General features: G+C 42.8%; 1 protein-coding gene across 1 annotated transcript in view; it reads left to right on the top strand.

The window, feature by feature from the left end:
* The window catches only part of UCHL3 (ubiquitin C-terminal hydrolase L3), a 336,557-nt gene that overhangs the window by 68,844 nt on the left and 245,397 nt on the right, over nucleotides 1-22,316 (top strand). Inside the window, exon 3 of the mRNA XM_069205275.1 lies at nucleotides 5,166-5,251. Coding sequence (XP_069061376.1) covers nucleotides 5,166-5,251 — 86 coding nt within the window. The remainder of the gene's footprint in view (nucleotides 1-5,165; nucleotides 5,252-22,316) is intronic.

Raw genomic sequence — 22,316 nt, 5'->3', positions numbered from 1 at the left:
CCCAGCAGCCAGTAATATCAACCTTAAGATTAAACACTGAAAAAAAGTAACAGTGAAGCACACAGACAATCCAGAATTGGTTGCAATGCTTGTATCTAGAGATGTCTGAGATGATACTCCTTGTACTTTCTCGTTGTAGTCATATCCATGAGGTGGAGGCCACCTGCAGGACAGGAGAACTATACTTCAGCACTGAAATTAACCTTTGCAAATGTCTTGATTACCAGGGCAGGGAAAGCACAAACATCCAGCATACAACTGAATTATTTTCTTCTGCCTTGTGAAGACGGAAATAACCCACGTGAGGTGTTCTTCTTTGTGCAGAAGGTGGTGCTTAGGGAGTAGCCTTCATGTTTGTCCTGCTGAGACCCAGAGACGGGGTGAAGGAATCTAGTCCCTGGTCCATGGAAATGATGGTGGACTCAAAACAGCTGCACAAGAGGTTGAGTGAAAGTAATCCCTACATGTGGCACCTCACTATTGAATGCTTTTTGTAATTTCTTTATTGCCAGTTTACACTTAACTTTGGGCAATTCTCATAATCATTGCTCCCAAAATTCTGCTCACAGGCACCACTGTGATGGTCACAGTTGTCCAAACAATATTCAGAAATCCTTAAGATCAAACGTTGTTGGGAGGTGTTAGTGATATCTGTATTTAACCATTGCTCCATCTTGACCACTGACTCCATTTTTGTGCTTAGCTCTACACATCTTCATATTGGCGGCCAGCAGCTCCATTTTGATTACAGACTCCATTTTGTGCTTAGCTTAGCTTTAGCCACCATCATGTTAGAGGTGCAGGAGGTGCAGATATTTTTATGCGCACAAGTTATGCAGTGTGTTTTTCGCTCATGTTTTCACTCTTCGTGATCTTTTTCACCAAGGGCTAGAACATAACATGGAGGGGTAGGAGTTAGATAAGGATGTACCAGGATGATGTTTATGGTGCGGCAAGGAACAGTTTGATCTTGGAAGAACACCTTGGGATGTGGCCAATTTACAACATGCCCTTCTCAAAACCAATCTGCTTTGGCCAGCGTTTGACCAACAACTCCCTGGGTGAGAGGAGGGATTCCTAGAATTCTCTTCTCCAGCCTGTTTAACATATATAAGAGGAGGAAACTAGGCGACTGTGGAAATATGGAACTCTGGTCGGACGGGTGCGCCTGTGCCCACCACTCTCCCTTGAAGGTAGTTCTCTCTCTTCACGATAGACTGGGTTCACGGCCCGTTGCTGGCAAGGAGATGAAGCAAGTGAGCCCGACGGTGATGAATTCTTTTTTGATTATTTCTAGCTTTGCATTGTGCATGAATATATAATCACTGTCTATGCAGATATATAATCCATGATTAAAGTAGTGTATTTTCATTGTTTGCTTTTCTGAGCATTATTATTCTACTGCTGTGATTATTTTTGGAAGTGTATTCGCGTTGCTGCATTTGACCTACATGCTTCCTCTATTCAAACCTGAAATAGTGCTTTAATAAATGTATTACTCAGACTAATCGCTCTGCAGTGGTGGAATTCCTTTTATTTGTGTTTTCTCTCAGTTTAAAGTAAAAGCAGAACACTTTTATTTCACTGCCGTAACTTTCTTCATATGTGCACTCGTGTTGTACATAATTGACCTTTTTATTCAAACCTTGCAAAGTGCCTCCGTTGATGGTGTCTGTGTTTCCATACCTGGACCAACTAGCTTACCGGAGCACAAATGATTGAGAAGGTGATGGCAGGAATGGAGTATACATATTCAAGACCCCGCAAGTTTTTGAGATCAAAGTTTTTGTTTGGGTTGGTCAGAGCGGGAAGTGATCAGTGAAGAGTTAAAATGTCTGAAGTGTTGCCAAGTTAATTAGGATTCATGGACAAATGAGAGTCCTTTTTATGGGCGAGCACAAAGTGCTCCGTCCATGCTGTAATCTCTCTTTGGGCTTGAAACCACGCCCATGCCACCTCAGTCACTTACATTGGTTCGTGGGCTTGCCTTTTAAAATCCGCTTGCTTTCATTTGTGAAAGGCATGCATAGGTCATGCCTTTTCCGGTGTTTAGCCCACCTACACAGCACCGGTAAAGTACCAAAAACATACGAGGCTCGATGTTTTCAGCCTGGAGTCCGGACTACTTTATCTGTTTATTTTACATAGTGCGATCGCGCTGCATTTTTTTTTGCTTTACAACGCTAATAGCGCTAACTCAAACAAATGCGAGATCCGTTGCATTGAAAATGCTTGTTTTCTACTGTGTTCTGCTCTGTGTGTTAAATGGTGCTGAATGCAGTGATGATGACATCTAATAGATTTCGATAAGGGTGTAAGCGAGATCTATCATGAAGAGCACATCAGATTTGTGTTATTGGATGATATTGGCATGGTCATGTGCAAGGAGGACTGCAGAGTAAGTGTTGATCATGAGTTGGAAATTTATTTTCTTGCAATGTGCATTTTTGTGAGAGGAATACAAATGAGGTGCTTGCATGGCGGGAATGGAGTGTGTGGATTGCAAAGACTGTGGGTGTGGAGCAGAGTGATATGTGGAAGACAATGCCCACCTCCCTGTTGCCCCTATCTGACAACGTTAGGGCAGTAGATGCCAAAGGCGGGGATGCTTTCAGACGGTCTGAGTGGCGTAAAACTGAGATGAAGCTAGTGAATTGGGATGCAGGCTCTCTGATGGGTCACATGACCTTATCACTGGGTAATCTGGGAAACTGTCTTGCTTGATAAGGAGCACGCTTGCACAGTTAGTTTACAAATCCTGCATTCTGTTCATCCCTAATTGACTTTTTCACCTGAAGAGTTGTTGCAGGGATTGTACAGTCAGTGAAATCAGATGCTAGGAGAATCTGATTAAGAACGTCACTGTTGGACAGGATGCAGAAACCTTGCTTTCAAGACACCACACTCGGTTATCACTCTAACAGCGGCCACGTTGTTAAATGGATCGATGTTGCACCCTCTTACTAGATTGCTCTATTTGAGGACACTGGTCGTCCAAAAAGCAAGAATCACATACCACATCTTGGAGAAAAGAACTTTTCGATTAGACCTTCAGGGTTTCTTACAGTCTGTCAAAAGGCAGGCGGTCAAAATAAGATATGCAACATTATCTTGATGCTTTACATCAAGAAAAAGAGAAGCACCCGATCTTAAGAATAGTTGTCAGAGGCCCAGCTTGTTTGGCGCTTGCTCAGTTTCAACAATGGCTCTAGGTCAGTAGTACCTCTGCAACGAAAGATTAATTACTTTACATATGTACTCAACTTATCTAATAACCTCTGTCATGAGTGGAAATGAAACAATGACGCTTTATAGGCCCTATGCAAAAGTTGGGGCATGTCATTGCTGAACATTTTTTTGGTACAAAAAAGAACCTAACATGCGGATTAGTGCCAGATGACTTTGACAGACGGGACCCAGCTGGAAATATTGTTAGTTCCAGGTCAAGCTTCTTTTCCTCACTCTTCACTGCCCTCCCTCCCCCCACCCACTTCTGAACTTGATAGCGCCCTACATCAAGAGATAAAATCCTTTCACTTGGCAGCATAGCTTTTGCACACCTTAGGTTCAGCCACCTAGACATACCAGAAAATGTGTGCGCATCCTGAGAAAGGCCAGAATTGTGCCATCAAATACCTCTCTGGTCTTTGGGCAGCTGTCATCTCTAAAGAAATGTATCCTTTACTGTTCTCTCTATGGCCCATCTCGGGAAGAACACAATGCTCCATTGTTGTTTTACCATCAACAAAGGAGTTCACGCCAGGCCTTTTTTGTGTTATCCCATTGGTAGCAAAACCTGTTCTTAGGAACAGAATAGAGTACTGTCCAAATCCATGCTGCCTCACCTGCACCCTTGGGCCAATAAATAAGGCACACATTAAGTATCTATTCTGCTATGTAGTGTTAACTTGCCATATAACATTTTTTTTTTATCTCTGTTGGTACTGAAATGAGTCGCAACACATACATTTGCCAAATCGGTCAAAAAAGTTTTGCTTCCTGCAAGATGAGATCAATAAATGCGGTACTGTTTACATGAAACCTATCTGTTATGTGTTCATACCCCATTTTAGGTGGAACAATCTTTCACAGGGTAAAGCCTCTGGCTCGTCCGTCATCCATTATATACAAATGTAATACAATTAAGCCCAGAACAGAGCCTTGCTGTACCACTTCTGTACAATGAGTTGTTATCCTTGGGACACCTGTGCTGATGTATCCTTAAAAGGCAGGCTATCCTTTACCAATAAACCTTATTTTCTGCTGACATTTGTCACACAACTTTTATGATATTGTATTTTTTTTTTTAATTGGGTGAAACAAACATCTGGACAATCTGTTCTCATAAGTGGATTCAGCAAATGTTCTGATATGGGTCATGCAGTGACACTGTTAAATTTACGTGGGGGTATAGTGATTAGGGATATTGCTCCAAGTCAGGCCACTGTGTTCTGTAATGCGCATGTAGGGAGTGTTTTATAGGGCCTGCTTTTTGGAGTAGGTTTCATTACACAGAACTGTATGTCCTTACATTATTTTTGTTTGCTATAATATAGGTACTCCTAGAGTGAGAGATACAATAGATGATCTCTCTTGCTGATTCAGCTTTCAGCAGGTAGAAGCATTGGAAACTGCATTTGCATGGACGATACTTGCCAACAGTGGTATGTAGAGGTTCCTTCTGTTGGAGTTATCACTCCAGTAGGGTTCTCATGTCACTTTCTCTTATATAGTGGTCTATACCTAGCTCAGAATGTACTACAGATTTGCTTATCCAGGCCCAATGTGTTCTGTGTTGGAGCACGTGTCAGAGGAAGACACTGCATTGTGATGTGGAGCATGCATTGGTGCAATGTTCTGATGAAACCATCAGACGAAAAATGCATCTTATTTTCTCAATGAAAAATCTATTTTGTAGCCCCTCGGGGGTGAGTGAATTGATCAATGTTTCTTAAAGTGGAGACCATTTTTTCTTTGGAACTCAATTAATTGATCTAGCTATAAAGTGAAAAAGTTATCTGGGATAAACCTTTTAATTTGATGTTAAAACCCATGTACTTTTCAAAATAACATATTTTACTTTGTGTGTTGCCTGCGACCTGCCTCTGTAGTGTTTACCAAATAAGTAATCTGTAGTATTTTACTTTCTTTCCTATCTATAATAGGACAGGATTCCGCCATGAAAAAGTTCCTCAATCAGTCATCTTCAATGAGTCCTGAAGAAAAAGCAAAGTTTTTAGAGCAGGATGAAGTAAGTAAATAAAAAAACAAATGTGCTTTTTGTCCTCAAGTTTGTAACTAATTTAGAGATGTTTATCTTGACAGACCCAGTTTTTAGGTCTCGCCTAAACTGCTGTTGCTGCAAGGGATATTGTTTTCATGAAGGGCTTAGAGCCCGTCCATTACTTAAAATTTGCTGGCTTAATTGCCATTCTTTTTAGCTGCCTCCTAATTGCCCTGCATATGTCTCACGTCACTTCCTTTTATTTCTCTGGAGCATGGACCAAGTACTAATTGATTTCATTTTATTTGCGTCTTTCTGCTGTCCATCCGCTGCTCGTGCTGTGATTTGGGGTACTTTTTTTCAATTTTTTTCTCCTAAATGCATTTTTTTTATAGTTATTTTTTTTTCTTGTTGTTGGAATTCGGTGATTCCTTTTACACCAACAAGCAAATGCCACAGACTCTTGGGACAGTCTGCAGCTTATTTTGTTTTTACAGTTTGGCGCTTCCTTTTACCAACACTTTTGGATTGCTTTTAACTTGTGTCCCAATTCCTTGCATAAAGTGCCAGCTTGTTTGTTTAAGCGCTTAAGTTTTATGCAGCACAATAACTACACTGTTTCTCCTTAAGGCCTGAGCCTCAGTCTTCATTCTCCTATGTATTCTACCAAAAGCACCTTCAGGTGCCCTTAAGTCCTATTCCTGTAAGTGCAAGAGATGTAGCCCAACTGCACAGCTACACTCTACTCTAATCTTCCCAAATCCACTCCAATCTACCCCACTCTACTCCAATCTACTCCACTCCAATCTACCCCACTCCACTCTACCCCACACCACTCCACTCCACCCCACACCACTCCACTCCAGTCTACCCCACTCCACTCCACCCCACTCCACTCCAGTCTACCCCACTTCACTCCACCTTATCCCACTCCAATCGATCCCACTCACTACAATCTACCCCACTTCAGTGCAGTCTGTCCCTCTCTACTCCAGTCTACCCTGCTGTATTCCAGTCCATTCTTCTAAGAAGAAAGTGTATCCTGGACAGTCTGCATATGAATCCAGATGGAAGCGTTACAACGAAGATCCCAGATGCAGGCGTACAAACCTCACTGAATCTTCAGCATCACTTGAAGAAAGGTGCAGATGGTCACCTGCATGGTCTATACTCTACTAGAAAAATAGCATTATTGGAAATTGTGTTAAACTTTGTGTGAGAATCCCTCTCCTGACATTATTTTGCTATCCCCTTTAGAACTTCAGTGACTTTCTGATTTCATCAAGCACTGCATTTGGGTGTAAGTTACCTATTATAGGTGATCTGTAGGTATAGTATTTATTTTATGGTTGGAAGGCATTGTTTGACCCTCGCTAAAAATTTCATACAGTGCAATAAACCTTTATTTTTTCAGTACTGATAGGTGCTCTGATACCTCAGTACTGCAGAAATGTGGAATCCGGATTCTACAACTAGGCACTAGTTACTTGAGGGTCCACCTCTCAACCTGTAGTACAAAGACTAGGGGAGGTAGTTTTGACTGACAGAATGCATCTTACGGTTTTGATATCCTGGAGTTTTTCTCTAGTAAAGCCCGAAAGGGGGGTCTTAGGTAGTGCTCAAAGTTTACAGGGGCTACTCGAATTAAGTCATCGAGGTCAATGAAGAGAACACAGCTCCCGGCCTACTCCACATTTTCGCTGCTAGATCTCGAAACTCACATATTTACTCTTATCTCCAAACACCTGACTCCTTACTGACTGAATGTCAAAGCATTCTCCTTAACCCCAGCATGAGCCCCAACATTCCACTGACATTTCAGGAGACTTCAGCTCCGACTGGTTCTGGAACATTCTGCATCACACAAATAAACACGCGCCTTCCAGATAAACAATCCAATCCTAGTAGAAGCCTTTTCAGGAAGCAAATAAATAAACCAACTGCCACTTAAAGTAACAGACATGCACGACAAACTGTGTCCAGTGCACTATCATCGTCCTTTGCTAAACATTGATACCTAAGAAAACATCTGCATTATAAACCTCGAGGGTTATACAAGATCTCCTGCTCCAGTAAGCATACCAGGTTTAGCAGAACATAAACATGAGGAGCAGATTTTCACGCGGACACAGTGGCATTCACTTCCGGCCTTACAGCCATACAAATATTACATTTGAAAACGTATTAAAAAGCAAGCTAACAAAGTCCATAAGGCCTGGACCTTGTTTACTCAAGCACTGCATCTAACAGCTTTGCTATGTAGTATTGTTTACGGGTAGGTCTTTCACGTGTGGATACACTCATATCTAACCTGACAAGTTTATGTGTCTTATTCTGGTGTCGCTTTTAGTTTGTGAGAAAGAATTGCCAAAAGGCAAGCATGATTAGGAAAACAATGTGCCTATTTACTGAATCTGTGATATCACGGTGGGGCTAATAATAAGCTTAACAGGGTGTAGCTTGGGTCTAGTTGGCTTGTTTTAGAGATAATTGCCTGTAAGGTGATGCTGTTGTTGATATTCAGAAGCTTCTATGGAAGAGACCTTTCAATCGCTGTAGTTGATGGGATAAGCAGATTGTCTCCACCTGCATCTGGAATTGACTGTAGCCAGTTTTCATCATCTTTCTTCAATGCAAAATATATTTGGAAAACTATGGTTTTAATTGGTTATCACAACTGTCCTTAATAAGTACTTACAAGGGGATGCAAATAGGTCGATGAACCTTTTAACTCGTTTAAGATGTTCTTGTCATAGCTCAATTTCATGAACGATAATCAATAATCATTAGTCACAATCAATAATCAATGGAGTCAGTAAGTATCACGCACCATGACCTTTCAGCCATGAATAGCCACACCTTTAGTATAGGTTTAGTAAGTTTATTCCCTTATATTAACAATGCTAAAGTCATGTAGATTAATCTCAATATCAAATGAGACGCATATAAGAACCATACCGGTTGACCAAAGTGACGAAAGAAACGCAATCTAATCAAGGCTTGAATCACGACACATTCCAAGGCAATGGTGCAAATCAGTAGCAAAGTCAACTGCAACAAGGATATGGCATACGTAGAGTTTCAGCAAGATAATTCTTCAAAACATTAGTCCCTGTAATTCGTCAGTCGTTATGTGAATACTCTCATCTAACCCAGATTAGCATCAGCATGTCGGGCCTCGAAAAATCCTAAAAACGTTACTAGACCTGCAGGTCGAGTAGCTTGAATAATCTACTCGACCTAACTGTCATGTATTTGACCCGGAAATGGGACTCAAATTGTATGATCCTAGGCAAATATTGTATTTTACAGTAGCCTTTTTCTTCATTCTCACATGAGTGTACCTTCAGATATGAGAGTTCAGCATTTCTGCTGTAAGAAAATTCTCTTTTGTTTGATAAAATACAAGAAACGTTTGCTCCATGTATAATAAATCTAGCCCACATATAGGGTACACATGATCCATGCATGACGTACCTCTTAGTTTACTAATAGCTTTGCAATCAGAGCAAGCAGGTTTCTCAGTTTGTTTAAACACTCACTTTTCATAAATATATTAATAAAGCATGATGTGGTAGTGCACTGTCATTTACAGAGAGTACATTTCCAAGAGATGTCCAAAAACCTTCCCACTAACTTGCAGCTTTACTGATAAAACTATATAGTGTATAAACAATAATCTGTGAAAACCGGTTTTCCTAAAACATTTATCATTTGCTCATCACCAAGTAAAGTGTTCTGACTTTTTTTCATCCTATTAAAATATTTTTTTCATCACACCGAAGTACAAAAATGGTCTTTCACAGCTACTGAAATATATTTTGAAATGTTTGTAAAGTTGACTTAGTTATATAAATGCTGTTTGTTAGGGAAAACCTGATTCCAAAAGCCTTTCATTCACATAGGTCAGACAGTTCACCCTACAAAATCCTGGAACTATGCAATCACAAGGAAAAGTATTTGCATTGCAAGAAGACAGACTGACTTATGACCTCTGTCTCTGAACACAGAGCAAATGTGACAAGAATAAAATTTAAAGGCATCTTAATTGCTAACTCAGTTTCTGACTGAACAGAACACTTGTTCTTTGTCCACTGCCAGATGGGTCCAAATCTAAAAATAGCTCGACCTCATAAATTAAAACTTGCCACAGCAGTGAGCCAGTAGATTTTTCCAGTCTTGGGAACTGTGTGTGAGTGGGGTCCCAGTATAGGAAAAGAAGTGAGCTTGCCAGGCTAGAACTGAGGTGCACTGATGGAGCTGCGCCCGAGGTCCCAGTACTGGAACAGCAGAGTGTACTAACTGTGAGAACTGAGGTCCTCTGACAGACAGCGTGTGTGGGGCCCTGGCATGGGCACGACTGAGGAGCTTTGAGTGCGTGAACTGAGGTACACTGATAGAGCTGCGCCCGAGGTCCCAGTACTGGGGCAGCAGAGTGTACTGACTGGAAGAACAGAGATGCTGTGGCAGCGCGTGTGGGGTGTCTGATACTGGCAAAGCTGAGGGCTTGGAGTGTGTGAACTGAGGTGCACAGATGGAGCTGTGCCCAAGGTCCCAGTACTGGAGCAGCAGAGTGTACTGACTGGAAGAACAGAGGTGCTCTGGCGGACAGCGGGTGTGGGTTTCCTGGCACTGCCACGGCTGAGGCCGTGGAGTGTGTGAACTGAGGTGCACTGATGGAGCTGCGCCTGAGGTCCCAGTACTGGAGCAGCAAAGTGTACTGATTGCAAGAACTGAGGTGCTCTGGCAGACAGAGGGTGTGGGGTTCCTGGCACTGCCACGGCTGAGTCCATGGAGTGTGTGAACTGAGGTGCACTGATGGAGCTGTGAGTGGGATCCCAGTATGGAGCAGAAGTGGGCACTGTCTCTAAGGATTGCAGAGCCCTGGTAGAGCTGGATGCCTAGGCTATAAGCAATTACAAGCGATCCTACGCCCTTGCTCTCAGCACCCCACAGGCAGGCACACTTGGTAAAAAAAATCCAAGCCAAGGAAGGGCGGGAGCCAGGCAGCTGAGAGAGGGTGCAGAGAGCCCACAAAGGCCAAATGTGACCAAGATAACAGCCGGATTTATAGCATTGTTTACAGCTAAACTCAGAGCAAGAATGCTCCGCAAATGAAAAGGGAAGTGTCACTAGACAGGAACGGGAAATAAAGGTAAAAAAGAAAGTCCCCTACAGACCAGATAATCAGGACAAAGTGGAATTATACAGTAGTTGGTCCCTGTTCCCACACAGAAGAAGGAGGGACAAAGAGGCATGACTGACTACTAGCAAGCAATGAATTTTAAAGTACACTGAAACTAACAAATGAAATAGCTGGAAGCCCACAGAAGACGCACTCAAATCGGAACGGGCGGCACACGGCCGGGCCCCGTCACTTCTTATACTCACCGGCCTTGGACACTTTCTCGACCACTTGCTTTATAATCTCTTGATGCACTGCACAGGCCCATTACATGCATTTGTGTCTTCACACTTTGCAGAATTTCTTTTGCAATATCTGGAATACTACTTTGCCCTGAAGAAGCCCACCTTTATGGGGCGAAACGCATTGGCTGTTTTTTCCGTATGAACTTTGTCATAACAATCCCTTTATGCCAATTAAAGAAATCTCCAGAAGGCAACTGAGAGAAGTCTTGCATCATTATCATTTCAACAGTATTGGACTCTTCATGTTTACTATTGTCGCTTGATGTTCTTGAGTGGTGCACCCCCTGAATGTTTTAAGCCCACAGAAGACGTTTAATTAAAAGTATACAAGAGGTCGTACGGTAGCGCTCGACCTAAAAACCACCAAGCACAAATCTATCTTTAAAAAGCTGAAATAAAGACGTCGTGATGTTCTTTCCAGAGACATATATTACAAATGGGGAATAGCATGATATGCAATCCATGTTTTCCCTAGCATTATTTATCATTCTTTTCAATCAAAGGAGTTGGTGTGCAAGGAAGGATAGAATGGGTGAGCTAGGATTTTCAGATCTGGACAAAGTGTGAACAGGAAGTTTCAATGTAGAAAATGCATGTCTCAAAATGAAATTTTAGAGGTTTTTGTAAGTGGAAGTTTTTCAAAGACTAAAGAACATTGCAAGTGATTTTCTTTGTAGACATATTTCTAGATCCCTTTAAAGAGGCATCACGCCCTAACACGTCGACTTTTTTAAGACTGCTCATGTTGAGGATATTGAAAATGACTATGCTTGGTGTCTGGAAATGTTCACAACTCTTTCGACACTTGATTTCTAGGGAAGCAGGGACAAGACCTCAGAACTGAACAATCAATCAACAGGCACAAACCCTAAATGCCCAGCTTAGTTTTGTCTTTTTATAAAAGAAACTACTTTTAATCACACAGCAGAACTAAATACTATACAGTATGGTTCAACTCCTGAATTTAGGGTGTTACTCATCATGATTCTCCCACTTAGCACTACACCCCTCACCCACTCAGTGTGCTATTCTTACCTTGTTGTTTTAAAAACATTTTCCTAATTGATTTTATTACAACAGAAACGATACAAAAATGTAGAAAGGAGAAAAATAAGGAAAAAAGAAGGGATAAGTGAAAAAGGAATACATTCAAGCATCACCCTGATTAATCTGCCTAGTGGGGGTGATAAGCTGTACAGTCTTGAATGTGGAAGCTGAGGCATTGAAGTTGGTGCCATAAAGGTGGCAGAAAGACCTTGGGTGCTTATGGATGCACATAGCAAGAACACTCAAGCAACAGTGAATGGGGGAAGGTAAAAGCCCAGGGGTACTCAGCTATTTAGGTAAGATTGTGGAGTAGTGGGGGACAGTAAGGTGGTGAGGCAGGCTCAGCCCGTCTCAATCCAGAGTGGGTGGTAAGCGGCTATGAGTATATTGTAGGGAGGTAAGTTTTAGCAGTAAGCGTCATTAGGGAGTGAAGTGGACGTTGCATGGGTTATTCATGTGTATTGAGTGGGAGGAGCGGCGAGACGATTAAATTCTGAGAGCATAGTATTCCACGCTGGTGATATGGGTTGGCGGCGGATCTGCTGAGTCTCTTCTTGGCGGAGTGCAGTGCTTTTCGCTGCACCCCATTTTCACATTGCCCGAGCCAGGTCTCCAATGGAAGAGCCGCAGGAGCCTTGTGTGCTTAGCTAGTGTGATGGCCAAGTTAGCAAAGCGATTGTGAACTACCTGGTTCTTCCAGCATTTATTCTTACCTTTGTGACCTTAATTGCTATAGTCTCTTGCAGAGGCATGAATTGGGCACAGATGCAGATTACGATGCCCACAGCATTAAAAGTACAATTCGTCACTGTGAACTTTCCCCTGTTATAGTTGTGGATAGAAACTCTTATGTCCTTGTACTCAATTCAATGCTTTCCAGTTCTCTGTTCTGACTGCAGCAGGAACCCATGGTACTTGGGTACTTTTTTCATCACAGTAGAGGAGGAGTTTGAGCACAGAGGATGTTTTCCAAGTGCAAGGCCTCTAGGTGGAGCAGATGAACACCGCTTAGTGGCTTCAGGATAGGGATACAAGCCTCTTCTGCAGTGGCATCCCTTGTTCGGACCAGTGCATGAGAAGCCCACAGCTAGGTAGCTGTGGCTACCGTCCTGCAGACGAATCCTACAACAAGGTAGTTATGAGCCTCATGCCTTGCAATGAGCCATGGTTCATTAACAATATACCAAGTGGACAATCAACAATAAGAGCTTGGGTGGGCAAACAGGTTTACTGGTGGTTAAAGAAGGGTTTAAATACTTAGCATTATGCATGTCTGAAGACAGGGATACCACTTGGCATAGAAATGCCCTGCCACAAATAGACAAACTATGGCACACAATTATGTTCTAGTCCACTCTCCCTTATCAATAATTCATAAAGTCACTGTATTTAAAGTGATTGCACCGCCATGAATACTCTACCAACTCCAGAACTTCCCATTTGAAATCCCGAATTATTTTATTCTGATAGAGACTTTAAGCTGCAAATTCTTCACCTTTTGAAAAAACCCCAGGTATCAGACTGGATCTGGATACTTTTCAGCAGTACCTCACTGCGCTGTCAAGTGGTGGTGTGGAGGCTCCGTACTGTTGCTATTACGTTCTGGAAATGACATGCAGAACTTGTATAGGCGCCACCCCGACCACTGTCTGTCAGGAATCCCCAAGGTGCTTCCTGCGTTATCTGTCAGCATCCCCAGGGTTTAGGGTTAAATCACATTATTATTATTGTAGTTACTTGCCTAATTGTGCTTCAGGAAATCTGTTTGAGCTCAAGTACTACAAAAAGTGACAGTGCAATTTTAAAAGAGCATTTACGTGACTTTTCTTTCTCTAATAGCATAACTCTTGGATTCAAACTTTCATTCATGCCTGTGTTTCAGGTTTGAGGAATTTACTTTTTGAAGGGTTTTTCACACACAGAGTGAAACCACCCTAACTGTTTGAACCCAAAGTGTACATTTGTATTTCTTGGATTTTTTGTTCCCTTTTGTTTAAACCTATGCATGCAGGAAAGTTATATGTGATATAATTAATGCCCTTGTTGTCTTTCTTGTGCATGACAAGTGCAACCACAGTTCTAATTGTAGTATGCAACAGTGAATCTCTGTGAAGCCAGCCCTAGTGTCACAGTACTTATTGTTATGGTACTCAGTTTGGGTTTTTAGCAAGGCAGTGTTAGTAATTGTGCCAACAGTTATTATTATCTAAGAAAAGTGCTGGAGCATCCCGGTGTTCTTCTACCGCTCCCATATCAGAAAGAGAGATTCTGTTTCAAGGAAGTTGAGTGCACTAACTCTACTATCACTCTGTCAACAAAGACCTGCCCCCCTGAAGATACAGGGTGCCTGGCTGGACCGGCAAGATGTGGCAGTGTTTTGTCTCTTTCTTTTCCACTCCCCCTTTCCTTTTGGAACACCTGCCGGTGTTTCTGTGTCTACCAGGAAGTGCCGAGAGGTGTTCCAGGAGGTCGAGGGGCATACCATAGCCCCTGCAGACATCCTGCTTTTCAGGTGATCGGCCCGTCTCAACATCGTCTTAACCTTTCTTTCCGTGCCACCAGACACGGATCCTGACCTCTTTTCGTGTATCTCAGAGACATTTTCCTTGAACATTTCTCCAATGTGCAAGGAATGTCACCCCAAAAACAACAGGCTTTAAGCCCTGTTGGGACTGTTGCAGGCACATGTCTGTGACAAATTCCTAAACGGTATGCCTATAGTGTCTGGGTTTGGACCTCAACCGACTTGGAAGCCAAACCCACAGCTGTTTCTGGAACAAACGGAGTTTCCGGGGCCAACAGCCACGCCACATCATATCAATGTGTTCCAAGCAGCTGTGCTCCTGCCAAACTCCCTCTGCCGCGCCTTCAGGTCCCAAGGGACTGAGAGGCCTTCCATCTGGAGTACTGCTGGCAGGATTACCATCAGTGCAGTTTAGGCCCTCCAAGCCTGCTTTGCCTCCGGCTCCAGTCCTGATCCCTTTGCCATCGCCTCGAATTGTGCTGGCCCTTGGTGCTGTGATGCCGACTTCATCAGCTCCGGAGGAGGAGGTTCTGGCACTTCTATCTGACACCAAGTCACGCCGGTTGGACCTTGACAGAAGTCATGCCACTTCCCCCTCTTAACTTGCCAACTCCACAAGTCAGAATGCATATTCTGCATTCTCTTTTTGTTATGGACCCAAACAATAAATATGGCCTGGGTCACAAGTTAGCTCAACCCTACCAGGATGACAATTGGTACGATGTCTACTTCTTCCCCTCTGGGCCGACCACAGAGGAATCAGCTTCCTACATCTTGGTAATCTGTAGAGCGGCCAAAGTATTTGACCTCCAGCTTACCAACCTGGATGTTAAAACTAATGTATTAACAGAAGTCCTTCAGCCAAGGCATAAATCTTCTGTGCCCCTTCTTCCATTTAATGAGTCATTGGCAAATACCTTATTGGGGGCTTGAGCTGAACCTTATTTTGGTTCCCCAGTCAATCAACAGATTGCCAAGCAACGTCGGCCTGCTCCATGCTACCTTGCATTTCTCTTGTAGCACTGATTCCCCGAAAGCCTATTGGTGCAAGCCTCCATAAGTATGTCTAACCCAAATACGTTACCTACCGTTCCCCTGACAGGGAATCTAAGCGGGTGGAGATGTTTGGGCAACATGTTTTACTGTACCTTTCTGGAAGTCTGTTCAGTTAACACCAGATGCTTGTTGGGGCACTATTCCTATGCCCTTTGATACGAAGTGGCACAAGTCCTCACTTGTGTGCCAGAACATCTCTGACCTGTTCTTGCTTAGGCAAGACTGCCATGATGTGGCCAAGCTTATGTTGTTGTTGGTTGGACACCTCAGAGTCCATTGAGCAAACCATTGGCACCAGTGTTGCCATTCGATTCCACATGTGGCTGCAGTCAAATGGGTTCTCAGACGATGTCCAGTCCTCCCTCATTGACATACCCTTTGATGGGACTTTCCTCCTTGGTAACAGGGCTGATTCCGCGTCACAGTATTTTAAAGAGAGCAGAGCTGCTGCACACTCTCTAGGCCTGTCCACCCCACCTTGCCAACTGCAATAGTTCCACCAATCCTTTTGCGGATTTGGCTAAGGTGCCCCATACTGCCAATCTGTCCAGCCTCTGCATGTAACCCAGCAATTTTGCAATCAAGACTGTGGTGCCCACTGCCCCCATGGCCAAGGTTAATGGGCCGCTCAGTCTACCATGCCCTGTGCAGCTTCTCCTGCCAAACCTCTTTAGCATGCCCTCACAGGTGCACAGCTACCCGGTGGGAGGCAGAATTCACAGATTCTTTCGGAGTTGGTGGGCAGCAATTTCATACAGGTGGTTGTACACATCATTTGCAGGTGCTATGCCTTATCTTACCTTTCTTCTCCACCACACCTTCCACCATCCCCACAGCCACTGACGGAGGACCATCTCTCCATTTTGCAGCAGGAAGTGTAAGCTCATTTGCCCAACGGGGCTATTAAAGGGTGCCAGTGCCAGAAATAGGACACAGTTGTTATTCCTGCTAATTTCTGGTGTCCTAATGTAGACCTGCACCCTCTCAACTCCTTCCATCGGAAGGAGAAATTCAAAATTCTCACCTTAGCCCAGGTCTTATCTGCCCTGAACCCTGGAGACCAGATGGTGGCACTGGACCTCCAGGATGACTATTTCCATATACCCATGAAAAAGAATGGACAATCCAATAACACCTTGTGAGCTTGGGCATAACCCTGTCAGGTAAAGGGCAATCGAGGGGATCATTTATGAAAAATATTAATTAATTAAATATATTCAATGTCCCAAAGGGTGACATTATGAATTAATCATATGGAACATATCAGTGAATTAATCATATGGAACATTTTACTGAGATATGCCAAACAATCATACATAAATCATGCCTGGAAAAGGTTAGTTAAAAAGAATAAAGACCATGAAGTAGTTTATGATAAAGTCCACTCTCCTATGAGGGAATTATTCCTTTGTGTGCAACAAATAATTCAAGGACGTCGATGCAGATGTGATTTTATATATGATTGTTTAGGATATTGTATACCCTTGTATTTTGTTACATCACAAAGTATTTATATGAAAAAAGACACCTCTTTCACATGCACCTGTTTTCTGTATCAGATTTTTTTCTATTATATCTGTGTGTCTCAGTTATATGTTCCATAGGATTAATTCGTGATGTCACCCTTTAGGACACTGAATATATTTAATTAATTAATATTTTTCATAAATGATCCCCTGGTTGGCCCTTTACCCTTAATTCCGTATACCGTTCCTGCTGACCCACTGGCAGTGCCTGCGGTTTGAAGTGGGACAGGAGCATTTTCAGTTTGCCATCTTCCCCTTTGGTCTTAGCAGTGACCCTCCGGGATTCACAAGAGCGATGGAGGTAGTGACAGCACACCTTCGGAGGTCAGGGGTGCTAGTTTTCCTCAACATACCTCAATGACTGGCTGTTAAAGGCGGGCTCATCCCAGGCAGTCGTCAACCACCTTCAGACTATGGTGAACCTCCTGTCATACCTTGGGTTCACTATCAATGTGCCAAAGTCATCCTGACTCCTCAGATGCTCCCTTTATTCAGAACCATTCTGGGCTTGGCTTGGTTTGGTTTTGTGCTTTTCCTCTGGGAAAGAGAATCTAGGACGTTTAAGTTATGATCCTAGTCTTTCGACCTTGGTCCTGGATTTCAATGAAGTTGACTCTGGGCTGATGGCCTTCTGCGTCCTGCTGATTTAGCATGCCAGGATGCACATGCAGGCTCTGCAGTGGGATCTATAGTCCCAGCAGACCCAACATAAAGGGGATCTTTCCAACCATGTTCAGATCTCAGAGAAGACCGTGAACGACCTACAGTGTTAGTTGTTGGACCGTGATTAGGTCAGCAGCAGATCCCTCTCCCTACCAAACCCAGAGCGGCCAGTGGTGACCGATGCATCAATTCTAGGTTGGTGCGGCCATCTGGGAGAGGTGGAGATCAGAGGCCTCTAGTCCTTGACAGAGTTCCGGCTCCGCACAACCTTCTGGAGCTCGGTCATCTCCTTTGCACTGGAAGCCTTCCTTCCGTCTGTCAGTCAAGGGGAGGTGGTTCAAGTGCTCATGGACCACACCATTTCCATGTGGTATTGCAGCAAACAGAGCATGTGGGATCTTGACCCTGTACCATGAGGCGCTGTGCCTCTAGAAATGGCTGGACTGGCAGATAATTTTCCTAGTGGAGAAACACCTGGTGGGTTCTTTGAACGCCAGGGCGGACGAACTGTGCCGTCAGCGCCAAGCGGGTTTCGAGGGGAAATTACACCTGGAGGTGGTGTAGGGCCTCTTCTGTGAATGGGGAGAACCTTGGCTCAATCAATTCACCAGCACTAAGAATGCGCAGTGTCAGTGCTCCAGCGTGTTGGAGTTTCCAAGGCATCTCTTGCTCAGAGACACATTCCACATCAAGTGGAACTCCGACTCCTGTATGCCTTTGATACCACTCCTGAGTTGACTTATCAAGAAGATCAGGACAGACCGGATCCAAGTCATCCTAGTAACTTCTGTTTAGGCACGAAGAGCATGGTATCCAAAACTCCTGGGCTTTAGCGTATGTCCTCTGCTGAGGCTGCCCCTCCAAGGGGACCTGCTGTTGGAGCAACAGGGCAGGGTTTTGCACCAGGATCTTTGCAATCTCCACCTTCATGCTTGGAGATTGAATGGCCACAACTTAACAACTTTGACCCTCCAGAAATGGTGGATGTCATTTTGGCAACCAGGCATCCCTGGGAAAAACTGTTTGTGCCGGTCATTGGGATAATTTTGTGGTTTGCTGCAGCACACCCTACATTGACCCCCTCCAGGCCAAGATATCTGATGTTATGTTGTTTGCTTTGTTTCTAGCTTGGGAATGCTTTGCTTTGAGCACAGTTAAATGTGATCATTCCGCACTTTTGACCTTTTTACGGTTGCTAGATAAGACCTCCTTGTTTAAGTAACCAGTTGCGGTGCTGTTTTTGAAAGGGCTACAGTATATGTTTCCCCCTTCTCACTTAATCCACCATACACTACCTTCTTCCCAGAAAAACTGGTTCTGCCCAATTCGGGAGACGGGAATTGACAAAATGATGTGACTCTGCAGCTGTCTAGTAAAACAAGTAAGGAGGAATTGGAAGGCGGTCAAGCCGAGTGTTGAAAGATCATGCTAATACTACTGCATGTTCGGAGACACTCACCTGCTGGAGTGCATGCATTGCGCATGACACAGAGAAATGCACGTTTTGTGTGTACCCGGTCCAAGTCTGAGGGGCCAGAAAGGAGCTGTGAGGGTGACGCTGCACGATTGGTCACACTGTTGTTCCTCACAGTGTGACGCATTGACTGCTCTTCTATTTTGTTTTTTAGGGTGAAAAACAGATAATCTGACTCACTCATTTTATTCAACATTACTCGCTTTCCCTCCCTGTTGTTTTCTGTGTTTTCTGTGAAGTTAGTGTATGGTGGGAGGCAGCGCCTTTGAAGGGAGGAGCTCACAGGCTCAGAGTGAGCTAGACTGTGTAATGAAAAAGGAGCTTTACCCGGCAGCATATTGGAATCTGGTTGTACTTTGCACAAGTGGGAGTTTTACTTGTAGTGGCCATTTTGAAGCAGCATTTGTAACCTAATTTTTAGAAGCTTTTTACCAAGAACATTATTTGGAAACTAGACAGTAAACCAAAGTAGTATTAGTACTGTCTTTCATATAAAACCTGACAGTTTCTTGGAGAAAATTTACCAAGTTGGAAATTGTAACAGTAAATTACACTTACTGCTTCAGAGGTTTAATTAGTTATTAGAGGTTCTGCAAGTAGAACATTCAGGACAGTAAGATGCAAAATGCAATAGCTCCACCATTTTTCCTACAGTCACCTGGAAAACCTGTAATAAAATGAAGTAGAGGGAATTGTTTTTTTTAAACTACTTCAGAGTATGTGGCACAAACATAAGTGCAGGAAGACGACATGCACTTCTGTTACATTGTCTTGGAGCAGAGGGACAAGAGATTCTTGAGAATTGGCCAGATTTACTGACCAATTAGGCTAGAGACTTGCATGAATATGAAATAATGTAACCAAAATTAGATGTACTTTACTTACCAAGAATAAACATGATATTAGAACAATATCACTTTGGTCTTAGGAGTCAGGGAAAAGACGAGACAGTGGAAGAATTTGTAACAAGCCTTCGGAAGTTAGCATCCACTTATAAATTTGGGGCAAGGTTGGAAGAAAGGATGTGATAAATTTTTATAAAGGTGAAACAGTGACAACATTTGTGAAGAATTGTGAATGAAAGATGAACCACCACTGGAGGAGTTGTTTATTATGGCAAAAAGACCACATGCTGAAATGTGTTGAGTAGTTAAATAAAGGGGAAGAAAGTGAACAGTTCAAAAGGCACAACTACTGATGTTTGTGTGGTTGAACCCAAAAACAATCAGAAGAAAAATGTCACTGAATTCAAAGGGTCATGTTTTAGATGTGGTCTAGAGGTACACAAGGTGAATGACAAAACATGCCTGACATTATTTCAAATGTGTAATACATGTGGGATAAAAGGGCACTTTAGTAAATGTTGTAGAAGTAAAAGTAAGAAGTTCTCTAGATCTAAGGTCTCTGAAATATGCCAAAAAGTAGTATTACTGGTGAATAATCTTCCAAAAGGATATCCAACTGGGATGGTACTGATTGATGGGGCAATGGTCTCAATGAAATTTAATTTACGCTCACAAATTACCATGATTTCCAAGCAAACCTTAGGAGAAAAATCTCGTTGTTGGGAAAAACTGTGCTGCATGGATATTAAACCTGAAGGATATGGTTGCTCAGAGATTAAAATGTTGGTGTACTTTGAAGCCAATATTAAAATTGGAAACAAATTCACAAAAGGAAGAGTTTGTCTCGTGTGAGGGAGATGACCTGTTAGGTTGGGTACACCAAGGTGATTTAGGAGTCAGTCTGATCTCCAATAAGATTCCCCAAGTGCAGATAAAAGAGGTAGCACAAAAAAAAATTGTTGGGGAATTAAGCTGCTTATTTGGGAATGGACTGGGAAAATTAGTCAGATACAAACATAAAGTCAGATTGAGAGGATCAGCCATTCCAGTAGTTGCAAAAGTGAGACGTGCTCCCCTTTGTGTGCAGGACGCAGTGGCTGATGAATTGGAAAGATTAAGTAATGGGGGGGGGGGGGTCATTGAATACATAGAGAATACAGAGTGGCTTTCACCTATTGTAGTAGCACACAAAGGGAATGGAGATGTTCGTCTTTGCATTGATCTGAGAGCATTAAATAAACAGATAGTAGTTGACAGTTTCCCTTTACCTAATATAGAAGAAATTATTTCCACATGCTCTGATGCAAAGGTTTTTACGATTTTGGATTAGGTGTCAGCATACCATCAAGTAGAGTTGGAGGACTCATCTCAAGAACTAACTCTATTTGTGACTCCCAAGAGGATTTATAAATTCAAAAGAATGTTGTTTGGGCTCATCCCAGGGCAGCTGTTTTTCAGAGGGCCATGCAAAAGATTCTTAATGGCATCCCTGGGGTCAGATTCAACCAGGACAACATTATAGTCTTCAGATCATCCATGGAAAAGCATAATGTGAAGGTCTGGGGAGTTCTTGTAAAGTGGCAGAGAACGGGGTTAACCCTGAAAGCTGAAAAATTGAAATGTGGCCTGCCCGAGGTTGATTATCTTGGTTACAGATTGTCAGGAGAAGATATTAATACCAAATAGGAACTGAAATACTATCATGGCTTTGATAGAACCAGCTAACAAAGAAGAGTTGGCATTCTTTCTAGGAATTACACATACTATAGCAAATTTGTACAGAAATTTGCTAGTAAAACATTTTGCGTGAAGTATCTTCTCAAGAAGAAAGTTGAATTTCATTAGAGTGAACAGTGTATTGAGAAATTTGAGTAGGTGATAAAAGTTAAGTCAAGCTCCTTCACTGCAATCATTTGATCCACAGTGTAATACCAAAGTAATTTGTGACGCACGTGCAAAAGGTTTAAGAGCATTAGTAGTTCAAGAAAAGAATGGTCGAGAGAATTTAATCACATGCATATCAAGAGCTCTGAAAGAGCGGACAATAATTATTCAGTGATTGAGAGGGTGTCATTGTCAGTGCTCTGGGAAATAAATAGATTCAAACATTGTTTATGAGGATTGAAGTTTTCATTAGAGTGATCACAAATCTTTAGTAGAGATCTTTTTTTTAAAGTTTTGGATTGCATCACATTGAGGATACACAGGTGGGTTGTGAGTCTACAGGAGTATAATTTCATGGTACAGTATAGACCAGGAGCAAATAACCATTTTGCTGATTGTTTATCAAGAGTGGTGAAAGTGGAGGAGTCAAGTGAGATGGGAAAGGAGGAGAATTTTGATGACTTACTCAAGGTATGTGAGGTTACTCAAGAATGTGTGAGTGAGGCGGAATGGTTCTCAGAACTAGAAAAAGGTTCTGAAATAAAGGAAGTTATGGAGTTGGTGAAGAAAGCGGCACCTCATGACAAAGAATTCAAGAAGTGTGGTGGGTGCTGATAATTGGTAAGAAAATAATTATCAATGA

Source organism: Pleurodeles waltl, chromosome 8, assembly GCF_031143425.1.
Source record: "Pleurodeles waltl isolate 20211129_DDA chromosome 8, aPleWal1.hap1.20221129, whole genome shotgun sequence".
NCBI classification, from domain to species: domain Eukaryota; kingdom Metazoa; phylum Chordata; class Amphibia; order Caudata; family Salamandridae; genus Pleurodeles; species Pleurodeles waltl.
The sequence above is the reverse complement of the archived record's forward strand: the minus strand, read 5'-3'. Positions and strand labels throughout refer to the sequence as shown.